Raw genomic sequence first — 27,174 nt, 5'->3', positions numbered from 1 at the left:
CACAGAAATGACCACTGAACAAAAATAGTTGGTTCTCTTCTAAAATAGACAATGTAATTACAAAAATTTAAACTGTGAGGTTGTTAAAGTATTTCACATTAGGTACAAGTAGTACCTGGAGCCAGTAATGCTATGGTAACGAGGTGAGCAATGTATTAATCATACCCTAAAAGGCCAAGACGTAGTGCTTCCAGCAAACAGTAATTGGTAAAAGTAAGAGGAGGGAAAAGCAGCTGTGTATAATATTCTGACCAGATGGCAGCACTCAGAAGAATGTAAGCATTTTCTGTACTAAATCAAAGACCTATCTAGTTCAGCATCCAGTTTTCCCCAGCGACCAATCTGGAAAGTAGGGCATAAGAACAACAGCAACACTTTCTAGCTTTTCAATCTAGAAAATGGAATCCAGAGATACAGGCTTTTGACTTGGCAGTATATACAGTAGCTGTCATGTCTAGCAATCATTGATAGATTTGTGTAAAAATTCTGAAAAAAACAGGGGTACCAAAATATTTTTTAAGTTAAATAGGTACAGCTGCCTTCCTAGACAAGATCTTTGAAGAGTGGGCTCAGATCTTTGGGATTTAAGGCTTTAAGAAGAAAAATATGAAAGACGGTATTATTTCAGAGACATGCACAACCAGGATTTCAACAAGACTAACAGATTCATTTAGTGTTAAAGGAGTCCTATTGGTGCAAAAAAGCTATCAAATAATAATATCCATTCTCTCTCTCCATACACATAATATTCCAAATATAATATTCCAATAGTATACAAAAGCTGAGAATAATACCAAAAATTAATCTATCTTCTGGGTTTTAATTTCTAGCACCCTGCATAGACAATGGAATGTGACTGTGGAAGTTGTGGTTCATTAGATTGCTTATCCCTAAGATAAATGGACAATAGAAATCTGATATTCAGAAGTGCAATGTTCAAAAAAAATATGGAGCAGCATGTTGACTTTCCAATGTGAGAAATGACTGATCAAGATTCATCTCTTTATTCTGTTGTTACTTTAATAAGGCTTTTTATTATATTAGATATCTTAACTGGCTCACCAATGCAACATTAAGCATACTTATCTGATTCAGATAAAGCCAATCTGATTTTGTAACTGTTCACAGATAAGTAAATTTTTACTTATCTTCTTCATTTCATTTCCCTCTTTTTTTATTCTCCCACACCAGAAAAGATAGCTGATTATATGCTTGTTTCTCAGAATAATACTCCATGTTTCTAATGAAGAAAGCAATGGTTCACTAGACTTATGCCATAATAAATGTCAGTTCTTAGAGTGCCCATTACTTTTTTTTTGTTGTACATTAAACATCTTTATAAATATACAGAGTTCAAGTGTATAAAATCCAACTTTATTGTTCTACTTTTTCAAATAATGTCTGAACATTAGGGCATAATCCCTGGGAATTTTAGGGATATATGTAATATTAGAGATATTTTGACTCATATACAATCTCTACTGATCAAAGACAACCAGTTCCTTTGATACGGATAAGGCACAGTAGGTTTTCCCCATGATACTGCCATATCAGCTGACTGCATATTATAGGTAAGATGTGCATCTAAAAATATTTTGACAGACAGCTGTAGAAATGTAATTTATGAAGCAGTCCTCAAGAAACAAAACAATTACGAAATTTGAAACTGAAGAATCAATTGTTCACTCTAGTCTAGTGTCAACCCCTATTACAAAATATTTTTAGTGGAAAGACAGTTCACTAAGCTCCTAATTTATTATAATGAATCACTTTGGAGCAATATTAAATTAGCCATTCAAAAGTAGTAGCAATTAATTAAAGTCTATATCAGTCTTCTGAATGTTTTCTTCAGAATAAAAAAAGAAAAGAGTACATTTTGGCTACGTTTTAAAACCAGCCTTCCCCCAACATAGGAAGACTATAATAATATAAAACAAGAAAGACCATAATTTGGCCACAGAGAGCAAGAAAGAAAGAGGTATCCCAAAAAAATCCTCCAAAGTTTTCTCCTGTTTCCTACAAATAGAGAATGCATTAGAATGTAAAGTCAGTGTTTTTTGTTATCGTGCAAGATTCCAAATCATAATTTCTCCCTAGAACTCAAGTAAACAAATAGCTCTTTGCTAATTTGTTCTCAAAAGCTGAAGTCCTTGATATACTGATCTCATAAGAATGACCTCTTAACTGTACCTTCTAAGTATGTTTATTACATAAAGAGATGCCTTATATATATTATAGCATTAATTCTTATACTTAATAAGAGTTGACATGAAAGATATAGATAAAAGATATAATTGAAAAGAGTCAAGTAACACAAAACTTGCTTGAGAATGAAATCTTGTTGAAAAGAAAGCTGTATTAACCTTGAACCCAGAAAAAAATAGAAATGGGACTTGAATATGATTTTGTCTTTTGCCAGAAATTTGTATCTTTTAAAAACAGACCATGTCGACCTTCTTGAATAGAAAGTGATAAAATGCCCTAAGGTTAAGCAAATAAGGGCAGTTCGTTAGAAATAAAACCAAGGAAAACAATGAAATTAAGATGAAATATAAAAAAGACCAAATTAATGATGACAATACCGCAACCAGTATAGAATTGACAATTAAGATATTGACATGAAATAGTAGAGAGCTTTTGCCTTTTTGGATTAATTATCAACAGCAAGGGAAGCAGCTGTCGAGTTAGCACTTGATAGAGTTGCAATGAAGGAAAAGACATTCAAATGCCTGGTGTGTCCATAGCTACAAAAATCAGAATTGTGCAGCAATGATTTTCCCTGTGAAACCTATAGAAGTAAACATTGGATTTTTAAAAAGCTGGATAGAAAGAATATTGACATTTTTTAAAACTTTGGTGATGGAGGAGACTCCTGAGAATATTATGAAGAGCCAGGAAAGTAAACAAATGAACAAATCATTCAAAGTAGAAACTATTGTATTTTGGACATTTTATGCAAAGTTCTGGAGAAGTCTTCAATGCTGGGAAAGGTGGGAAGAAAGAAATGGATACTCAGCAGCAGAGTGGATGGACTCAATTACAGAAGGACTGTAACAATGTTAAACATTGTTTCAGCTGCCCAGTAAATCACTCTTCAAGTTAAAACCAGAGTCTTTTTAAATAATGGAAAATGAATGAAAACAGTGGACTAGATGAACATAATAGGATATACATATAGAAAATGCACAATATCCCGCAGTAAGGCATAACAATTGCAAAATTGCTTGCATTCTATCTATCTGGATGCTCCTTAAAGCTGCTATCTATATTCAACCATAACCTATATCAAATGAAATGCAGCAGTCACTGGAGCCCATGATAACAAGATAATCCAGGGAATCAAAAAAAATAGCTCATGGCTAATATCCAAAGTACCAAAATCTACTAAATATTCTATCTTTGCCTTCCTAGAACAGTTTTATAGTTTTTTTTTATTCCGCCCTCTGAAATGATAACATATACTTTTTGAAGCAAAACATACAAAACTAGTTAACTTGTTCCTCCTGGAATACCCTATTCTTTCAAAAGGATAGGATATTCCAAATGATAATCCCATTTTAAGAAAGAATTCAACAAAACCAATCACATCTTTTTGTGTATCTATATATTGATACCTACTGTTAAACTTTGTATGTGTGTAATGTGGACAGATGGATATATTAAAGGTTTTCTTCTGTTCATAGAAAGGCTATTGTTCACAAATATTCATAATAAGGCTTAGAAGCAGTCCTCTTTTCCTTCTATAGAATCAGCTCTCCATTCTTCTGAGAGTCTGCTGTAAGAGCATATTGTAGGAACAGCAGATTTAACAATATTTTTAAAACAGTCTTGAAATGATGGAGCACTGCAGTGGGAGGGAATGGCAAAGCCATGTATCATTGTTGGATTAGGGTAATATTCAAATCTCCACTGAGCCATGAAACTCAAGTAACCTCAAGCCAGTCACTATTGTTTAGCTTAACTTACTTCATATGCTTGTCAGGAGGACAAAATTGCAACATATTAAGTTCAGCTCTTTCAATATGTGCACCCTGAAGGCATTTTCAGTTAAACACATGCTTTACACATGACCAAACAGGCCCAAGTTTAAAGAAAGGGATTTTCCTCTGCCACATTTAGACCAGGACTTAAGAGTTACAACTCAGTTTCACAATAAAAGAAGAAACTAAAACAAACACTACAAATTAAAGCTAATAGCATTGTCTTATTCTTGCCCCCTTTAACAAATATATTTATCTAACTGCAGCATTTGGTATTTTCATCAAATTATCTGCCTGGTCCAAAGAACACTGTTGACACTGCAAACAAAACCATTACAAGAACTAAGGCGAGTAGAGAAACCTCATTTGGTGATCTACCTTAGGATCATATTAGAAAATAATATGGAAAGACAAGACAATAAAATGAAAGCTTAATACTTATTCCCTTTCAGCCCAGCGGACTCATTTCCAAAAGCAGTTTTTCTTGATTAGTTCTGTTTTGTTCAATTGGTTTGCTCAGTTTCTAAATTAACAAATTTTGTATGCAAGGGACTAATTATTAAGTGTCTCCCCTCACTTTCCATTCTGGGTCTTAAAGCTGTTTATTAGGATAATGCACTGCTTCAGATCCAAAGGCAAAATAATGTTTGGGGGGAAACATATCTACAATTCTTCAGAGTAGTTAGCCATGCCATGTCATCTCAGAAAAAAAAAAACATTTGGAACATAAACAATTAAATGTGGGTCTAAACAATAAGTTTTAATTGGGGTAGATTAACTCAAACCTTTATTTTAAAGTTATGATCTTGAAATTATTTTGTCACAATTACGTTATGCTTATTTACTACTGATACGTATTATGTGTGAAATTAATAGCTGCTGTACATTCAGAAGACTGTTTTGTCTGATGCTCTATTTTAATGTCTCTTTTCTCCCATTTTTTAAAAAAATAGACCCGAAATAGTCCAAACATTTTTTAAAACCTGAGGTATATTGATAATCATAATTTCCAAATCTGAATATGCTGTTCATCCAAATGTTCCAGAGCCAAACTCTTATTCAAGGAATGATGTTAATTTCTTGAACAAGGGTTGTGCCTGGTTGTAGGATGTGGTGTTGGCAACAGATCTATTATTTCACTGCACAAACCAGTGTGATCATTTTCGCCTTTTGTTAACTATTATTAGCATGAGACTACGCCTTAGTTTAGTTTGATATTGTGTAACTGTAATGCAATGCCTAATTAGATATAGTTGGATCCTCTGTTTTCACTGGAGCAATTATCACTAGCACCAATGATAAATTAATTTTAAGATGGCATACACTGTTGTGACATCTACCATTGCCAATTATTTTTACAATATAGTTGAACTATTGATTTTAGTTAAAGATAAGGAACAAAATAGTGACTGAAAACAAAACACTAATAGGGATAAAAAGCTGCTTCAAATATTAAAATGTTTTATTTAATACTGGTAGTCAGAAAAAAATCTCATATTTTTTTATGAAATATGTATCAATTCCAATTTTGAAAAGAAACAACAAAAAGGTTAATATTATATATGACAATCCAAAATAAGCTCTATTTTATTCATTTGGGTTTACTTTCAAGAAAAAAAATCTCCACTGAATTGGGACAATATATTATTATGCCACAAAGCAACTGTGTTTTCCCCCATTTTAAGAGCAAATTTAAATAAGCTGAGATTGTTATTGGAGCCACATGACTTCTTTACCAACAGATAATCATGTTTCTATTCATTTCAGAATTGGATCTTGTATCAGATCATAACCCCTGTAGCTATAAAAGTAACTTATCTATGATTCTGCTTCTTATTAAAATCAGCTTCCATGTTTATGACTATTGTTAATCAAACAGATAAGAGTGTTGCCAAGGAGACTATTTTGTCCCACATTGTGTTGCTAAAGCAACATGATTAAATTAGGTACTGTGCTTTTAACCTTCACATGCTGCATTTGTGCTGGTAGGAGAATTAAACTGTCACAGCAATAAAGTCTATTGGATTTCTACATTTAATGCAATGGTGTAGAGTACTCAGCAACTTAAAAATAGTAATCGCCTTCTGTTCCTCTCCTTACCTGTCCAGATCAATCTTTCCCAGTTCTAGGTGTGACAAATTATAAGTTTCATACTTCCCATACATCATAGCCTGCTCATGCTATGCAAGCCAATAAAGAAATTCACTTCTCAATATTAAATATATCATCCAAATAGTTTTTGAGAAGAACAAGGGCAGGGGTGTCAAACTCAAATTCATTGAGGGCTGCATAAGGATTGTGTTTGATCTCAGGAAGCCAGGGTGGGCCTGGCCAGCTCAACATAACTCGTGTTAGTGATGCCTGTGGTGAGCTGAGCACTCTGCCAGCAAAAATTTATTTATTTTATTTGTTTCAATTTGTATACCGCCCTTCTCCAACAGGACTCAGGGCGGTGAACAGCCAGAATAAAAACAAAACATACAAAATTTAAAAACAGTTTAAAATAAATATTTTTGGCCGCAGTTTAAAACAAACCCAATTTAAAATCAATTAAATTTAACCCAAAACTGTGGGATCAAGCCAGCCCGGCTAGTTGAAATAAATAAGTTTTCAGGGCCCGACGAAAAATCTGGAGGTCTGATATTGTACGTATCTCTGGGGGGAGGCTGTTCCACAGGGCGGGCGCCACCACAGAGAAGGCTTTCCTCCTGGGGGTCGCCAGCCGACACTGTCTGGCGGACGGCACCCTGAGGAGGCCCACTCTGTGCGAGCGTACTGGCCAGTGGGAGGCTATTGGTGGCAGAAGACGGTCTCGTAAATACCCCGGCCCTAAGCCATGGAGCGCTTTAAAATGGGCTCCCGAGCTCTGTTTTCAGCTGCAACTGTCTCCTGCAACCCTCTGCCAGTGAAAACAGAGCTTACAAGAGCTGCATGCAGCCTCCCAAGGTCCGTTTTTGCTGGCAGAGGCACCCCCGTGGGCCAGATCCGGGCCCCAGGCCTTGAGTTTGACACCCCTGAACTAGGGTGTCTTCCCTACTACAATCTTAAACTGGATTGGGGAAATAGGCAAAACATTATTATTTTTTTTACAAAAGAATGTAGCACAGGTACACACTGAATAGAATAGAATAACAGAGTTGGAAAGGACTTTGGAGGTCTTCTAGTCCAACCCCCTACTCAAGCATAAAAACCCTATACCATTTCAGACAAATGATTGTCCGATTTCTTCTTAAAAACATCTATTGTTGGAGCGTTGACAACTTCTGGAGGCAAGTAGCTCCACTGGTTTATTGTACTGTTAGAAAATTTCTCCTTAGTTCTAAGTTGGTTCTCTCCTTGATTAATTTCCATCCATTGCTTCTTGTCATCACTTCAGATGCTATGGAGAATAGGTTGACCCCCTCTTCTTTGTGGCAGCCCCTTAGATATTGGACCACTGCTATCATGTCACCCCTAGTCCTTCTTTTCATTAACTAGACATACCCAATTCCAGCAACCGTTCTGCATATGTTTTAGTATTCAGTATTTAGTATTCAGTCCCTTAACAATCATCCCACAAATATCAATGACATCACCCAACCCCCCAGAAAACATCTTAAGAAAGCTTATTAGTTGCATTCTATTTGATCTTCAGTCCATTTATAACTTCATTTTTTCATCTGCAACAGATTTTATAAACTAAACTTGGACATTAAGCAACTGTGCATATTACAATATTTTGTTCTTCAGATACTCAAGATCATAGATAGCTATGAGAATCTTTGAAACACTAAAATAAATGGAGCACAAGTCTTGTTTTTGAGTATGGTTTGATTCAGGAGAATGGTTTGATTCAAAAGCATAAATTCAGCTTCTTGGTTGTGATTGTGAGCCCCATCAACCTTATATGTTCTCTCTTTTCCAGCCTATTTTTTTCATGTAAACTGAGGAAATCTAAAGTTTATTACTTGTGGATTGGAAAAATATTTAAATACAGGAAATTATAACCTGTTCAAATAAAAAAAAATAGATCAAATTAAGATTTCAAATCAGATGGTTTAACAAGGGCCAGGGTATTTACAAGACCGCCTTCTGCTACCGATAACCTCCCACCGGCCAATACGCTCTCACAGAGAGGGCCTCCTCAGGGTGCCGTCAGTCAAGCAATGTCAGCTGGCGGCCCCCATGGGGAGAGCCTTCTCTGTGGGAGCACCCACCCTCTGGAACGAGCTACCTCCCGGAATACGGCTGATTCCGGATCTCCGCACTTTCCGTAAGGCCCTGAAGACGTTTTTATTTCAGCAAGCCGGCCTGGCCTGAATAGGTTTTATGGGTTAGTTTTTTAATTGTATTGCTAGGGGTTTTAAATTGGGGCGGCAGTTTAATTTAATTTATTTTTAATTATTTTAACTTTTATATTGTATGTTATTTTAATTCTTGGCTGTTCACCGCCCTGAGTTCTTCGGGGAGAAGGGTGGGATATAAATTTAATAAATAAATAAAATAAATAAACTATCATATGAACAAATATACTATATTCAGGTGTAGTGGGAATTGTGGTCTGTTCCTAATTATATGAAACTATTACACTGCCTCACCTTGTGTATGAAGGAAGAACATGTTAAGGGTTTATTAGAACTGAATCAATACAAATTAAAAAATCTATATTACCATTAATTTGAATTGGGACAATGAAGAGTGGTGGAACACAATTTCCAGAATTTATTTTGGAGAATGTGTGATTTCAGACACTCTGTTAATATTTTCAGGATTTCCTCAGGTTTAGTTTATACCTTACAAGGGAGTAAATATGTTTGCTTTCCTGGTAAATATTCAAAGAATATTTATAATAAAAACTCTCAAATCTGAAAAGCAACATAAGACTAGGGATATCTATAGAGAGAATTGTTTCCACCTATGTAAGAACATTAGTATTTCTTATTATCTTTGCCTCCAGTGTCATTAAACAACCATACACTGTGAAAAATATCAAATCTTCCTCTCCATTGCTACAAGGCTGTTTTTCTCAACCTTCACAACTTTAAGATGTGTGGACTTCAACTCCTAGAATTTCCCAGCCAGCAAAGGCAGAATCAAGGCAAGCACTGGAAATATGGCTAAAGCTATAATGAGTTGTATCATTCACCTGATTCCCCTGTTATATTCCAGTTTGCAAGGTTAGATAACAAGACTATTTTCAGCTCTGTAAATTGATTGTGTACTGCAAAATCAAAGGGATATGAAAATTAATTTCCTTCTGTATTCATAATATATATATATATACAAAGTTTTTTTTTTTTAAAAAGAGATTTTTAAAAAAGAAAGGTACTTAAGTAAGCAGCTACATGAACGTAACTAAGAAAAACTTCCTCAAAAACAGCTGTTTTTTATGGAATTTTGATCAGTAATCTCTTATGCATTTCAGATAGATTCTTTAAAAAGGACAACACTGTAACATAGTATATCACCAAAATCTATGTGCATTCAAGCAAACAAGAATTTTGGTCAGCATTTTCTACTACAGAGTTGTCCTTTATAAAAGGATAATAAAAAATGCAGAAATTTACGACAGATGCACAAAATAATACTAGTTTTTTCCCCCTTCCTCATCACAAAGCTGTCTCCCTGGTTACATCTTAACAATATTCAGTCTGTTTGGGTAACTGTACAATGTTTCAACACTTACCAATATTTTGTTTAGAATTATCACTGTTGTTTTTTTAATGAAAGCCTGAGTCCAACTTCCAAGAAACATCATTGAATTCAGAAGTCAATAGAGTCAAGATGTACAAAGTACAAATAGATGTCATCTTGACTATATTTTAATAGCTACAGGTAGTCCTTGACTTACAACCACAACTGAATCCAAAATTTCCATTGCTAAGCAAGGCAGTTGTTAAATGATTTTTGCCCCATTTTACAACTCTTTTTGCCATAGTTGCTATGCAAATCACTGCAGTTGTTAAGTGAATCATGTGGTCATTAAGCAAATCTGAATTCCTCCATTGCGGGGAAAGTCACAAAAGGTGATCACATGACCCCAGGACAGTGCAACTGTCATACACACATGCCAGTTGCCAAGTGCCCAAATTTTGATCACATAGCCATATGGGGATCGTAAGTCACTTTAGATTATAAGTCACTTTTTTCAGTACCGCTGTAACTTCGAACAATCACAAAATGAATGGTTATAAGCCAAGCATTACCTATGTATGATCCCATTCACAAAATATCGATACACTATTCATACATCATGACATAGTAGCAATGAATAAGCTGTTTTCTTATGAAAACACAATACACACACATTAAGTAATAATACAATGGAGAACTTAATATTAAGCAATTAGTTCAAGACCAAACTATTATTATATAACTAATCCAGTACTATGATGCAACCATTTGTTTTTATGTTACACTTAACTTTGGATTGCAAATCAAATAAACTAATGTCTTTAATATTGATATCCTGCACTTTAATTAAAAGCAGAATTTTAATTGTTCTCTTTTTATCTTTAGTGCTCTAAGCTTTCTAAATAATAGAATGTTCATAACTTTAAACATATTACATAAATACTACTACATTGAAACAACACAATGTATCAAGTTTTATATACTATTACAATAAGAGGAAATATTACAATAATAAAATACACTAACCAACCAGAAAGCATTATAACATACAGAAAAAGAGCCTTGGTAGTACAGGGGTTTAAGGCACCCTGTTATTAAGCTGGTTATTAAGACCAGCTGCCTGCAATTACTGCAGGGTTCGAATCTCGCCAAGGCTCAAGGTTGACTCAGCCTTCCATCCTTTCTAAGGTAGGTGAAATGAGGACCCAGTTTGTGGGGGCAATAAGCTGACTTTGTATAAATATACAAAAGGATGAAGGCTATTGCTGAGCACATTGTAAGCCGCCCTGAGTCTTCGGAGAAGGGCGGCATATAAATCAAATTAAAAAAAAAATACACAGATCATAAATACATATCACGTTTACCATAAAAATATCTGAGAACAACCTTCAAAGCACAAAGCTCTTAAGACTAAAGAGTCCTCTGTATTTTAAAGGAAAACTCTTAACAACTGAAAACTAACAATTTCCTGACCCTCAAACAACAGTTTCTTCTGTTCCCCAATTTCTTCATTCTCCTCTCCTTTACTTTCCTAGCCATCACAATATTATTCCAATCCCAGACATAGAGATTTCCTTTCTCAAACACAATGACAGCAAAATGACAAAATGTGCAACATGACATCACAAAGCAAACTCCACCATTTTGTAGTTGGTCACAACGCTGCATGCTAGTATTTGCAGATGCCTACAAATACTTTGAAGTGAAAATAAAAGTTACCTTAGAATCAATTTTGGCTATTATTTTTAATAAAGCTACAATCAGAACTACTTCTATTTGACAACTATGCAAACAAAGCAGTACACAAAATCTCTTACTAAATGTAGATTTCTGTGGTCCAGTGTTTCTCAAAATTTGCTCACGGAATATATTGGGAATAGCATTATCCCCAAATTGATAATCTGGGTGAGAATTCTGCAAATAATACAGCTGGAAGGCATCCAGTTAGGAAAGGCATCAACAGGTTATAAATGCCTGGGACATATAATAAACTGCTAAGATTCTTATCTCAGTTCCTGTGAAAAAGAATTCTCTCTAACATTTCAGTTTTGCCACTCAGATATTGACTTACAGGTGCTGCCTTGCCTTTCGTATGCTGGGTTATTTTAATAACACCATCAATCTCTTATTCAATCCCTGATCACCCAGTACCAGCTACTGAGGTTTTAAGGAAGAAGTGAAGGGAAAAAGAGGAACTGAGGAATAAAATAAATAAAAGGTCAATAATTACAGCCCTGTGAAACAGAGGGCCTTATTTACGGGAGCCCTTTAGAACCCAAACAGAACATACCAGCCAGATGTGAAACACACAAAATGGGATGGGGTGTGAATTTCTGTGTGCTTTGTCAGACTAACCTAAGGTAAGGGGATTTTTTTCCTTATGGGGAATAAGATGTTAACTGTACAAATCAGTTAAATAAATAGAAAACAAAGCTACAGCCTTGAAATAAAATACTGGAGGTGAAAACTAGCAAGGTGGCAGAAGGCAGGTGGGTGCTAAATGAATGGAAATTATATCTCTCACATTCATACGCCTATAATTAGTAGTTGCTGTACTCTAACCATGGAAACATCTATAATGGAAAAACAGGGTAGCTCAACTATTATATAAAATACAAGGCAACTTACTCTTTCTGGTAAGTAACACCTCCTCTTCCCTGAGCAATCGGGGTAGTTTCCCTACTCCAATTGGGGATGGCTACCTCTGTCCACCCATTGAGAATTCAGTGAACAGGAAAAAACATCCTTCCCCCATGTTCCTGGCTCCTGTTACTCTTTCTGGGAGTGCAGTCACACTAAAAAGCAATACTACTGCAATCATTTTACTACTTCCAAAAACATATGAAACATAGTGCAGCATTAGGTAAGTGAATGTTCCTTTCTTGCCTTGATGGGGCTTGAAGAAATAGATGGAGCTCCATGTTGAAAAATTCTGCTCTTGCTTCTGATTGGCACCAATTTTTGGAAGAGGGGAGAAAATGATCATCCTGTCCCAAAATTTTGTGTTTTGAAATTAAAAACTAATTCACCTAAATTGCACTCTGGAAAAGTATAAAAACTGCAACAAAAATTCTACAATTTTTATCTTCAATCCCATTATGAAATGGAACCTTAGCTTCTTCCTTTGTTCTTGATTCTTGGCAAGAGACCTGGTAGAAGAATGGTTTTGTTTCACCATAAACAAAGAACAGAATTAAAGCTGTGCTCACAGTAATAAGATAATAATGGGACGAGAAACAATATTCGAAGCACATTGTTACAAGGTCAAATGGAAAGAGCAGCTGGGATCCCACTATCGGCAATTGTCCCACATATAGTTGGAGGAAACCCATATGGGATAAATCTAGGTGGTGTTGGTACATGTTATGCACAACTATTATATAGACCAGGTATGAAACAATGCAGTGCTGACTTTTAAGTATCTTTTTTTTAAAACACCTGATTAAAACCAGGCAAAGGAAGAGCAATCGCACAATACATTTGTCATATCTAACATAAAGCTTTGAACTTCTTTTTATCCTGGAATCATGTTTATTCAATATTCAAAATTCTTAAATAAAAGCCAAGTTTCTGGGCTGTGAGAAAGGAAAAAGAATGTTAGTTTGTTATACATGCACGTAAGGCCTATTTCCACCGCCATTTCAGGGGTCTGTGCACATGGGAAATACAGTACTGACACCATAATTTTGCAATTTGTACATGTTCCAAATCAATCATATGCATACAATATCAAACGCCAAATTCTGGTTTTGGTATAACACAATAGACTTATATATCCCAAAGGCAAATTCATGTAAATAATCAGCTTTGCATAAAGTGGAAGAATAGTTATTCTTTTGTCTCCCCAAACACTGAAATAATGGCCCACAATTTTAGAGTGATTCCAAGTGAGACATTAATTCTTCAGTTAGTCTGTCTCATTCATGGAATTTTAGGAAGGCTTGGACATTGTTTTTATTGAGGATCATGTGTACTTTATCATATTGTTTTTATCTTTCATATTACCAAAGAAAGAAGCACCGAGACTCTTTCAGCTAAAAGTACATGCTGAGATGAGTCAAATTCCTATTCTCCAGCCTGTCTCACATATGCAGGATTACAATCTATCTAACTGAAAAATGTGACACATTCTCTTTTATGCTCAAATGGTACTAAAAGATAAATAAACCAAGTCCAAGCAATTTATTATCAACCCTTCATATTTATTATGAAGGGTTATTATGAATCACTGGCCCCCACGGAGAGGGCTCGCAACTTGGGCATCCTCCTGGATGCACGGCTGTCTTTAGAAGAGCATATGATGGCCGTGGCCAGGGGGCTTTTCATCAGGTTCGCCTGATACGCCAGTTGCGTCCCTTTCTAGATCGGGACTCCCTACGCATGGTCACTCAGGCACTTGTCACCTCCTGCCTGGACTACTGCAATGCTCTCTACATGGGGCTCCCCCTGGGGTGCACCCGGAGGCTCCAGCTGGTCCAGAATGCGGCCGCATGGGGGATTATGGGAGCGACGGGGCGCTCCCATGTGACACCTCTCCTGTGCGAGCTGCACTGGCTCCCGGTGGTCTTCCGGGTGCGCTTCAAGGTATTGGTGACCACATTTAAAGCGCTCCATGGCTTAGGGCCGGGTTATTTATGAGACTGCCTTCTGCCACCAATAGCCTCCCACCGGCCAGTATGCTCGCACAGAGACGGCCTCCTCAGGGTGCCGTCCGCCAGACAGTGTTGGCTGGCGACCCCCAGGCGGAGAGCCTTCTCTGTGGTGGCGCCCACCCTCTGGAACAACCTCCCCCCAGAGATACGTACAATACCAGACCTCCGGACTTTTCGTCGGCCCCTGAAAACTTATTTATTTCACCTAGCCGGGCTGGCTTGATCCCACTGTTTTGGTTAAATTTAATTGATTTTAATTGGGTTGTTTTAAATTGCGGCCAAAAATATTTAATCATTTTTAAAAGGTTTTTAAATTTTGTATGTTCTGTTTTATTCTGGCTGTTCACTGCCCTGAGTCCTGCTGGAAAAGGGCGGTATACAAATTGAAACAAATAAATAAATGATATGCATTGTATAATCTTATATGTAACATGTACTTTTCCCCACAGGGCAAAATTCACTTTCAATGTGACAAATATTCTAAATTATGAGAGACTTGTTTTCTTTCAATCATTTTCTTGAATTGTTCATTAACGTATACAAGATTTTCTGCTTTGCAATTTATTCTATGAGAAATTGTCCAGTAAAGTATGTGCCCTGAATAAAGTGTACATCCCTGAGATACCAGGGAGTGGACTTGGGTTTGGTATCTTCTGTTCTTTTTTTATTTATTCTCACCCAATTTTTTCACACAACGAGCACCTTGCTTTGCTATGAGAAAAGTTATATGAATATTTAATGATATTCTGCAAGCTACAGCACAAACCCTCAAAGGAGATTTAGTTAGCAAGTTGGGGACACACTGAAAAGGAAGTCCAAAAGTATATTCATGCCACTGCATGTGCACAAAAGAAAGTGAATTGTTCATTATTGTTTTGCTTCAAAATGCTGAGATAAGAAAAACTACTTTGCATGTTGTCTAATAAAGTGCTTATGTTCTTAGCCTTAGTGGATTTTATTGGAACTGAAAGTACCCCAGCTTCAAAAAATGGAGAGTGGTTAATTAAAAATATTTAAAAGACAATTCTAACATCTAAATTTCTTTGGTTAATTTTACAATTCTTACAAATTAACATTCCATTCAAAAGCATGGGTCCATCCAGGACATTCTATCTAGGAAATGTTTTTATACCTCTCTTCATTCATGAAAGCCTGGAAGAACCATTTCTAAGTGTCTGCTCTGGCCTTTTAGATAGATGTCCCCTTATAATCAATACTTCTCCTATCCCTTTTGATGATCTAGATGCTACTTAAGACCCAACTTTTCAGTGGATAATCTGGAGATTAGTTGAAGTCATCATATTGATTTTTCAAATTAATTAATTTTCAAATTTATCATCTTTATTTCAAATTAATTTGTTTTGATTTTATTCCCTGGCTATCTCATTTTATTATTAGTTATTAATTTTTTACAAATATTGGTTTCTTAATTTTTAACATGGATATTTTAATTGTATGTTGTTTATTATTTATGTTTATATATATGATTATATATAATTTTAATAGACATGCCATTTTGGGAAAATGGAATACAAATAAACCCAGGTCGTGCCAGAAAACACCTCTGTGGATTTCAAATTTAGCCAATTTTACAAAAATAATTAATCTTCCTCAAATTTATTTTTACAAGCTATTTCTTTTTAAAATAGAATAGAATAGAATAGAATAGAATAGAATAGAATAGAATAGAATAGAATAGAATAGAATAGAATAGAATAGAATAGAATAATAACTATTTTCAATTTGAATGTACACTAATCAGCATACATTAAACTGAAATTTCATTGCATACAACTCTCAAAGGGCCACCTCCTCCAATATACACTACATAGGTAAAGGTAAAGGTTCCCCTGCACATGTGTGCTAGTTGTTTCTGGCTCTTTGGGGGGCGGTGCTCATCTCCATTTCAAAGCCGAAGAGTTGTCCAAAGACATCTCCGTGGTCATGTGGATGGCATGACTCAATGCTGAAGGCGCACAGAGCATTGTTACCTTCCCACCACAGTGGTCCCTATTTTTCTACTTGCATTTTTTACGTGCTTTCGAACTGCTAGGTTGGCAGAAGCTGGGAGCTCACCCCGTTACGCAGCACTAGGGATTCAAACTGCTGAACTGCCGACCTTCTGATCGACAAGCTCAGTGTCTTAGCCACTGAGCCACCACATTCCTACATATACTACATAAACATGACAAAATAAATATGAAATTATGTATATACACACATATAATATATGACACAGAGAAACAAAGATATGAATGAAATTCATAAATGAATTTCATAAATGAAATTTAATGAAATTGAAAAGCAACTTTGATTTTTATTTATAGGTCTATTTCTGTCCTTACTTCCCTAAAAGCTACATATTAAGAACATTAGGTGGTATGCTGTATACTGTATAGAGTTTTACATCCATTTTTGGATTGGAGAGGAAGGTTTCGGGAATCTCCAACTGATAAGGGCATTTCTGAATCCCTATAGAAAGCCAAGCTATCTTGGTGATCTTTTTCAGTTCTGCATATTTTGTTCTTTTGAATCTACCTGCCAAGTAGTAAAATGACTTGATTGTATACCATTATTATTTAATTCATACTGAAATGATCATCTTACTTTTACGTAAATATGTGATGAATCACAATAAAATGCTATCCTATTCAAGAGGATTGGAATAAGGTAAAGGCAATGGAAAAAAATAAAGACAGTTTTTCACAAAAGATATGTCTCTTTATTGTTCAAGAAACTGAATTAAAAAAAACCCATACTCAGTCCTATTGCTTTTACATGGCTTCTTTCTTAGCCCCCATGAACTCTCTGAAGTCCCCTATCAAGGACATGACTTGGCTACGGTACTTTTCAGAAGATTTATAACTTAGAAGAAACATACAATGTTTCTTATAAATTACAAATACAACGAGTAAGATTCAAAAGCATAAAAGTTCTGTCAATCTATTTGAACCACAGCAATTTGAAACATCATCTTTTCATCAGTAGTGATGGGATGGGTAAAGAAGAAATCAGTTTGTATCCATTTTTATATATACATTTATCTAGCTAATCTCTCGTTCATATATACTGAAAGTATATATGAACGCTTATATACTGAAATTAACACTTTTCAACATTTTAAATCAGAGTTTGCAACTCAATTTAAAATAGTATTAAAAAGCATATGAGAGCTAATTTGGTGTAGTAGTTAAGGCACTAGATTAGAAACCAGGAGATGGTGAGTTCTAGTCCTGCCTTGGCAGAAAACCAGCTAGATGGCCTTGGCCAGTCATTCTCTCTCAACCCTAGGAAGCAGACGAACTACTTCTGAAGTCTTACCAAGAAAAGTGCCGGAACTTGTCCAGGCAGTTGCCAAGAGTCAAGACTGACTTTTAAAAAATGTATATTCAAAAAGAATATCCAGTAATGGGTAAAATAGGGAAAAATACAGAAAATATATTCTATTCTATAAGGAAAAATATCATGCCCAACACAAAGAAATGCATATAACAATGTTGATATTAGGAGAAATATACTCAAAAATGTGAATTTTCATACAGCTTTCTTATATGATTAATTCATTAATTAATACAAATAGGCTGAAATGAATGTACTATAGAATCAGAAAAATAAGAAATGGACAGAAATTGAAACTGAGAGATTGATTCAAACTTAGTCACCAAATATCATTCATAATCTTGTTCTTTTAGGAGAATAGCCATGTTATTCTATGGCAAACAAAAATCTAAAGGGTAACACTAAAAGCCTAGAAAGATGCTATCAAATTTATTCTGAATCTGCTTATCAGAAATTGATGAAGTTCTGGGTTTTGGTGATTAATTTGTTTATGATGAATAGAAGTACTGTTATCATTCATTCTAATTCAAAACGTCATTGATATTAGGCTTATTATCAGTATTGAAGGAAGTTGAAAGTTACTTTCTTTGAATAGCTTTTGTTCCTTTCTGTTTCCATTCCTGCCTTTTTATCCATTTCTTTTTATTTTTAATGGTTTTTTTATTTTTTGTGTGTGGGCATTTTATACTTTTTAAAAAGTTTTGAGAAGGAAAAATGGATGAAGTTCACCAAATTTACCTGAACTTATAAATGCGGATATAGGTAGCCTTCTTTAAAACATTTTGGATAACTGAAAAAGTAAGATGTAGCTGGAAAAATGATATTGTGTCTCTTTGTACAGTTGCAAGAACTGTAACAACCTTTCCCAATCTGATTTCTTCCAGATGGGTTAGGTCCCTTAGGAGTATATGCTCCAAAATGTCCCAACACTTTTCATAGACAACAGATTAGTGTGAGATGGACTTTAAGAGAGAGAGAGCCTACAACTCCATATATATAATTTTTATGGACTCTGAATTTCAGTATTAGTACCACTATCTTGTTTAGAGAAGATTATTCACAAAGATAAGCAAGAAGTCCTTATTTTAAAGACAAACAGACATCACTAAAGCTGTGAGGATTTCTGCATCCCTCCCAATCTGAAACATTGTTAGGAAAATAGACTGAAATAAAATACATCTTCAGTTAAAATATATTTCCACAAGTGTAACAAAATAGTGTCACATTCATAATTTTGCGCTGCTATGCCTCCAAAGCATTTTAGAGAAATCTGTCAAATACAATCAAACTTGTTTATTTTTCATGTAAACGTAGGACCTAAGGCAATCTTCTTTTTGGGGGGAAAAATGGAAAAAGCACATATTGTCCCTGGCAGTTACTTGGCAGGGTTGTTTTTAAAATACAAGGCGAGAGAAAGCTTAGTTAACACTTCGTTTAAGTGATTTCAGTCCTTTAGCATTTAAACTCTACAAGGACCATTTTGTCTATTTGCTACAAGTAGTGACAGCCCAGCAACCAAACCCAGTTTAACTGGGGATTAGGAAGAGATATGAAATGCACCCAAAAGCGTGTCATATGAAAGCAATTCAAGTCAGGTTATTCCAAACTGCATTTGTGTTCCATAAGTATAAGCTAATAATAATTACGAGGATATGTGGTGTCAGCTTATGGATTTTATAATTTAAGTTTCTCCCAGAATAATTTCCAGTTGAGAAGCTTGTTCTAATGATAAATCTTTCTTGGCAGTTTACAACAGAATCCTAACTACTGCAGCACTGATACAGAATGATGGTTCTGGGAAAGATTCATCTGCCTGCCTCCTTTTTTACACATCTAATTTTAAACTGAGCAATTGCTTGCCCTGATTTCTCTCTGACTCAGTCCATGTTGGAATTGTCTTCTTGACCATCATTTGCAGAACTAGACAAAGCTACTAATACTCTTGAAACTACATAGGAGCTTCATTAAAATAACAATAGATCATTTGATTTCAAACATTTTTCATTATCAATCTGTACATTGCCCTACACCTAATCGCCTTTTCTTATATTGTAAACAAATGAAGCAACCAAAGTGCAAGTATGAAAGATTAGAAAACACGGGATGCAGAAGGTTCATTTTTCATTAATCGTCTTTTTAACAGCCAACCCTGGTTGTCTTATTTTAAAACTGAATTAGTGAATGTAATATGCATGAAATATATACCTGTTATTCTAGATTGTTCAACAAAATAAGTAAATAGATAAATAGATGGAAATACTTTTTAAAATAAGAGAGTTCTCAGTGGTTGAGAAATCATTTAATTTTGTATAATTGACGTCCATTTAGTCCCAAACAATTTATGGAATAAGTATACTCTGGCTTCATTTTTTGTGACCCAGCAGGATATTTTTGTGCAATGCCTAGGAGTCCAGTATACCAAAAGAAGCTCAGGTGATTCATATGCTGGGTATTTAGATTTGCAAACAAATCTATTGGGAATTATGTCAGTAGTGACTGCTGAAGATTTTTAAACATAACAGCATTTAGAAAGGATTGTAATATTTAATCAAATCTGAATTACAACCATCAGGATATCATTGATGCACATAAAATCTGTTATTCCTAAAATGGATCCTCCCACTCAAAAAGATGACATTTATGGGGTTACCAAGACAACAGCAGCTGCAGCACACTCATTCAGAAGTATATCGCCTAGTTCCTTAAGACATGTTATTCCTCCTTCCTTTTTGATGCCATCCTAATGTGTTATTTACCCAATTCATAGTTGAAGAAAGAGTTAGGAGAGGTATAAATAAACCCATTTCCCTGCAATAACTCAGCAGTAAAGTCCAACGAGACTTATTTCCAAAGAAAAACATTGACTCCCAAGTATCCAGATACATGATTGCAAACCCAAGCAAAGGAATCAAGTTTTTCTATTTCTGCAACAAAATTCCCCATCACAAGAGTAAAAAAAGAAAAAAGAGAGAGAAAGCAAACAAAAAAAAGATTCTTATTGGGGAAGGGTTTCAGGTGACTTTAACCATCCTGGGATGTATTACAGAATGGAGGGGAGGGTGGGTGGGTTTAGAGGCTGACATTTAATCGTGTATAAGCTTTGATTGAGGACTCCTATAATATCCAAACTTTCAAGGGCTTCAGTCAGCATTTCATGCTACACGCTAAATTCAAGACCAGATGAAGTTTTTACCTTTGAGATGTTGATGATGGACCCTGTGGAAGCGGTTGGGGTTGCCCCTAGGCATTGCTGGGATACTCGAGAAACTGTTCCCCATGGCACCAAAGGCAGCTAAGGGGATGACAAGAACTGGAAGGCTCTAGGTTTGTTGTGCTGCTCTGGGTGAGAGGAAGGGGGTCATGGAGGGGAGCAAAGGGCTGGTCTCTCCCCTCCCGTCTTCGGACCTTCCTCCTCCTCTCTCTCGATATCCCTTCGGCTTAAGATCCCCTTTGTCTCTCCTTCCTCATAAATGGTGCTAAGTCCACATCTCCTTGGCTGTCATGCATGGGAAACCAACGGCAAGAAGCTGTCTCCCCGTTGGGCTAACAGCCTGGAAGCCTTCTGCGGCGCTCTGCTCTGTATCCCTCGGGGAATTCAGGTGGATTCGAAACCCATCAAATCCTCGCTCCGAGTCCCGCTTCTCTTTCGGCGTCTCTTCTCGCCCCCTCTCCCTTCCCGCTGGCTCCCTCCGTCTACTTTACCTTGCCCAGGCAAAGCAAGAGGAGGGATGTCATCTGGCCCCGCCTTCGCTCAGCCATCAGCTGCAGCTGAAACTTGGCGTCTCCTAATCCTTCGATCAGCCACCCCCCACCCGCCACCTTCCTCCTCCTCCTCCCCCGGCATTTCTTCCTTATCTGGGGTGGGGGAGAGCTGTGGCGCCCCTTTCCAATCTGGTTGTTATGGCGATAGCTGCCTCCTCAGGCTCGGCATTTAAGAGACCGGACGGGTCACGTGGACAACTCCAGATGTGCCACCTCTGGAGTGGGAGGCCGGTCGGAGAGCGGCGCGACCCCTCCTCTCCCCCCTCCTCGCCCCCTCCCCCTTTTTTTTCTTTTCACGGTACCTGGTCCACAGGTACCTGGCCGTACATCCCTCACCGGGCGTGGGGCGGAGACACAGAATCGTTTTGGAGCGAAAACCGCCGGTGAAAGCTCTGCCTCGCCTCGCCTCTCGCTCCAGAGGTGGACGCTGAGGAGAAAAGGGCGGGCGCAGGCTCACCTATTTGGCCAGATGAAAGGGACATATGGGCAGCCGACCCGGTGAATGCGGGCGCCGGAGTGCTGCTGCTGTGAGGGAGGAGTCGGAGAAGAGGGTCGGCGGGGCGAGTAATTTTACACGCGGAAACCGAAATGGTGCCCTAGGCGCGAGTCCCCGAACCGGCAGGTGAACCGATTGCCTAGCGGTGTCATGTTTTCGGTAGTACGGTAGGGGTGAGGAAGAGGGGTGGTCCTGGGCACGTCCCGAAAATATTTCTCTGCTAACCCATTTGTTTCCCCTTAGAGTCGGTTGGATTAAATCAGGAACTGAGATTCTGTGGCCCGCCCACGTGCTCGTTCTCCTAAAAATACTTTTGATACCTTGTGCAAAAGTAGGAGGGAATAATAGTGTTTGGTGGCAAAGTGGATACATCTGTATCCAAAGGTAGGTAGATATAAAATGACACCTATCTGAGACATCTGAGAGCTGGATGCTTTTTTGCAATTGTATACTAAAGGAAGTTGAGGCTCCAGATTTCTGCATAAATACCCTCTAATACAGTGTTTCTCAACCTTGGTAGCTTGAAGATGGGTGGACTTCAACTCCCAGAATCCCCCAGCCAGCAGCGCTGGCTGGGGGATTCTTGGAGTTGAAGTCCACCCATCTTCAAGCTTCCAAGGTTGAGAAACACTGCTGGCTGGGGGATTCTGGGAGTTGAAGTCCACCCATCTTCAAGCTTCCAAGGTTGAGAAACACTGCTCTAATACTTACAGTTACCAAACTGAAAACTCAGTTATTAGGAGAGTCTTATTATCTTAGGAGGTTTTCAACGGTAAATCAATCTGTCAAATCACAGACATTCTTGTGTGGATCTAATTTCACTCACTGAAGTACATTACTGTATATGGGAATTGGAAAGTATGCTAATATTTATCTAAACTGCGTTTTTTGGGGAAGACAGACTTAGAATTTAGAACAACTTTATTGTCACTTTGAATGTACACGAATCAGGATACATTAAAATGAAATTTTCTTGCATACAGCTCTCAAAGGGACTCTCCACCTCTAATATACACTACATAAACATGACATATACTACATAAACATAATCGGGGGGCGGGACTACACATTTTTATTACTGCTTCTATGTCTCAACTTCACACTATATTATTACAATGTATGTTTGCAATTCACTGCATAGTGACATCCCAGATTTTAAAAAAATATTTAAATATTAGGCATTCTGAAAAGGCATGTAGTTCACCTTAATACTTAGAATTAGCAGTCAGAAGACACAAGAAGACTACAGTCCAAACTGTTGATAATTCTTCATACGAATCAGATTTCTGTAAGTAGCTGAGAACAGGTGTATTTGCATTTCAGCTTGCTATGAAAATAAATAATTCCAGGTGACTCAACCATTCTTGTGCCAAAGGAAAGTCCTTAGGCCCTCTGGGAATTAGGCAATATCTGTTACATTATGAATATCAGGACCATTACATGTTGTTTTAGCCATTTTCCTAATTTAGATGCATAAGAATTAAAACTTCCATATTTGTCCAGTCAGCAGTCTATGCTCAGTATAAAATTAACTGGGAAGAAGGATGTATATAAGTTTTTTTTTTCTTTTCTCCAGTGTTTGTAGCTCTGTTGCATTCCATATAAAGGTTTTTCCTTAACTTATCAATATCTTAACTGTCTCTATCAGGAAATTGAAAACAATGAAGAAAAGGCCAGCCAGAATGTTCAACAGGCTGATCTACAATGTTGGTTTTAAAAAGATAAATAAGGAGATTTAATATACTCACTACACATAGTGTGGGGAAAATATGTGATAATCAGGCTTCACAACAATAAATGTTGGTTCTCAAGAAACTAAGATCTGCATTCAATAACTAGTTAACAGGAGAAACTTTAATGATGCAAAGTGAATTAATGAAGTCTTCAAGTGCAGACAAGATTGCAAGTCATGCATATTAGATCTGCTAAAACACAACATTGAAGTCATAAGTCTTTTAAGCTTTGTTTTTCACCTGTTTTTTCTCAGCCTTGAAAATATGCAATACCTGCCCAAAATTTGCACAAAAGTTCTGTCTGACCTGAGCACTGCTGATATGAATATAGATATAGATATAATTTTATTGAAAGTTTTTCATAGTTAAAAGATCAACAAGGAAAAGTACATAAAGAGGAAATAGAAAAAAAAAGGAAAAGTGCTAGAAATAATACAGATGAAAGAAAAAGAAAGAAATGCCACTTCTAGTGACTGCTGGTTCATACTCATGATCATCAGTCTTTAGATTATAAGAGGAAATGAAACAAGCAATTCAAATTAGAAATTACCAGCTTTTAATATACACACGTGGTTTTATTTTTTGCAAAATCACAAATATGAAAGAAGCTGTAAGATAAATTGCACAACTGCTAAATTAATTATATATTTATAATTTACATGTCATTCTTTCTATTGCTTTTAGATAAAAGCTCCAGAATCTGATTGAGTATAAGTTCATTATTTACAATAATGTAAAATTGTGCAGTATCACAATAATTCATTTAGTCGCAGCAGCTATTGGTGAAGAAAACTTTTTAAATATGTAAAAAACATGAAATTTAAACTGTCCAATTATTAAAAATCCAAATGTCTGAATTTATAAATTAGCAGTGTCTAAAATCTTTAATTAATATTTGCTTGATATTGTTCCAAATCTACTGATTTTTTTACAATCAATTAAAAAGTAATATTATGGTGAATATTAATTATTTGGAAGACCATTGATGTAAAGAGTTGGAATACCTCATATTAACAAAAAATGGATTGTAGAATACTATCTTTCTTTTGATTATACAATAAGATTAATTAATTTTTCTATGTTTGTTGAACATTTCAGAAAATTAAAATGATTGTCAGTTTTATAATCCTTAAAAGTGTAAAGGGATTGAAGGAGGATTTAGGAATATGTTATTGCCCCACAATCATTAGTTTAATATATATTAATAAGGTTTGGGGAAGACTAACGTGGTTTAATGATGTGAATGCCATTTTGAATAATATCGCAAAATTTTCAAATCAATTGTTATGTGAAGAATAATGGGTTTTTTAAACATGGAGCTGGCAAAAGAAATTGCTTCTGTGATGGAAAGGTAGGGCTACCCAGATTTACAATCTTAGATTGATGATATGTGTTTGTTCTCTGCTTACAAAGTGGTTTTTCATCAATATAATGGAAAAATTGATCAATATTGCTCTAGGTGGTCAAGGTTTAACGCTGTGTTTAAAATTAAGCTGTTTATACATGAATAATGTTTTCCTCATTGTCTTTTTTCTTTTAATTTTTTCCTTTGTTTTCTCTATGTTAAAACGAATGTATTTACCGGTTATGATTTATGCAATTGGATGCCTACTAGTTTTAGTTTATGAGAAATAATTTTCAATTTTAGAAACATTATTACTTGGTGTATAATTTTGCAAAGGAATAGCAAAAGAAGTTTCATATCCTAAACATCTACAAAGGCTAGCTGAATATCTTAATATCAATGGATGAAAATTCCATCCATTCTTATCTGAAAGGCATAAGTTGCATTAGAGAACATTGTGAATAACTATTGTTATTATCTAGTTTGTGCATCTTTAGGTGTTGCCCTCTGAATGTGTTGAACATTCAAATTCTCCAAAGTGGTAAATTTTGTACTAATAGATCTTATGCTACCCATTCATGTTACAGCAACTAAACATTATAACTCTTTGTGTTGGTGGCTCCAGTTGGTTAAGGCTATTCTAGGGGAGAAATAAATCCAGAACTTATTTTTGCATATTTTCTTTCTGCCTAGAACTTTTTTTTATCAGTTACCTCAATCTCTATCGTTTCCCCTTTGTGAAAAGCTGAGAATAGGAAGAAGGCAAAAAAGTAACATGGTCCTTAACTAATTGGAATTATAAGGTATGAAAGTGACATACTGTGATAAACAATTAGACTAGTCATAGCACTCTGCAACAAGCAGGAAGGAAGGAAGGAAGGAAGGAAGGAAGGAAGGAAGGAAGGAAGGAAGGAAGGAAGGAAGGAGTCTAGCTTTACCTACTGCTTATCCCTAACAGGTTCTGTCACAATTCTTATCTATTTTTATCATCTGTAAGAATAATTAGGAGATACAGCAACTCTATTAATTTGCTTGATGGCCCTTGCTTCATTTATCATCAAAGTAAAACATAATGAGACAACCATTTTATAGGGAGGAATATCCTTTGTACAAAATGGGCAGGGAGGCAGTAATTTAAAGTCTCATGACAGTAATTTAAAGTTTCATCCATAAAATAGATTTATTCTAGGTTGCCACAGTCAGGTTGAATCTCCTGATACATCCGCTCCTGCCTGGAGAAATTCTTACCCCTTCTGCTAAGCCCGGCATCCTTCAATCCAATTCTGGAAAAATGGAGAGGAAAGTGCTTCCAATCTTGTTACTCAAGGCTGGAAGTATGAAACTTCACAAAATTTGTGCCAATTCTGAGCCAAAAGTTTTGTTGTTTAACTATGCATAGCTTCACAGGACTTTTCAGAACCATTGGATACAGTAATGTGGGTAAGTGGCCTTTAGTGGTTAATCCAACTAACCATTTTATGCATTTAATAACAACAGACTAGGGATGGAAAATAAGGTAGCAATTGATCTATCTTCTGTTCTACACCAGGAAGGATACAGTTTGGTGAATGGGGACAATGTGCCCAACTTCGACATGGAAGGTTAAAACTCATGGCAGAAGAATGCAATGGTAAATCACTTTGCAATTTAAGAGAAAATTAAATGAAGGAGTAACTCTAATTTCCATTCCTGTCCAACAACCATATCCGGCTGCAAATTGTCTGGCAGGGAAGTGTACCATGGAAAAAAATAGGAGGAGAAGGAAGGATTTACTTTGTATCATTTACTGCTTCCCGGGAATTTCTTTTCCCCCATGTTGTAAGTCCAGACCATTATTTACTTAATATTTTAGTTAAATGAAATCAATGGGAGAAAGGGAAAAACAGTTAAAACCACTGAAAATATATGACAAAGATGTGTAGAAACTTGGAATCAAAAGTGAAAAACTACTGTTCCTGCCTATCCTATACTGAAATAATAAAATCTTTCTTACTGTGTTGCTATTTCTGTAAATCCTCAACTGAATTTCTTCGGTGTGTCTTGACTAATAATATTAAAAGAATGTGTACAATGTGTTAATGCAGAAATTTCTCCTTATTTTCAAGATCTGCCATGCTAAGTAGTAGAAAGCTCTTCTTTTTTAGTTAAAAGGGGAATAGCAACATTTGATCAAGAGGTTTGGTTTGGTTTTCCAGAATGTTCACCTTCAATCAAGCATTTTCAAGCTGATATAAATAATTACATGATGAAGATA

At 36.1% G+C, this 27,174-nt stretch overlaps 1 protein-coding gene across 1 annotated transcript in view; it reads right to left on the bottom strand.

Annotated features, from left to right (window-relative positions):
• NEURL1 (neuralized E3 ubiquitin protein ligase 1) overlaps positions 1-21,887 on the bottom strand; it is a 109,705-nt gene extending 87,818 nt beyond the window's left edge. The window contains exon 1 of the mRNA XM_034440021.3: positions 20,778-21,887. Within this exon, the coding sequence (XP_034295912.2) occupies positions 20,778-20,862 (85 nt within the window). The 5' untranslated portion in view covers positions 20,863-21,887. The remainder of the gene's footprint in view (positions 1-20,777) is intronic.
• Positions 21,888-27,174: the final 5,287 nt, after the last annotated feature.

Source organism: Pantherophis guttatus, chromosome 6, assembly GCF_059756535.1.
Source record: "Pantherophis guttatus breed Tessera chromosome 6, ASM5975653v1, whole genome shotgun sequence".
NCBI classification, from domain to species: domain Eukaryota; kingdom Metazoa; phylum Chordata; class Lepidosauria; order Squamata; family Colubridae; genus Pantherophis; species Pantherophis guttatus.
Note: the sequence above shows the minus strand (reverse complement) of the source record. Positions and strands in the feature narration are given on the sequence as shown.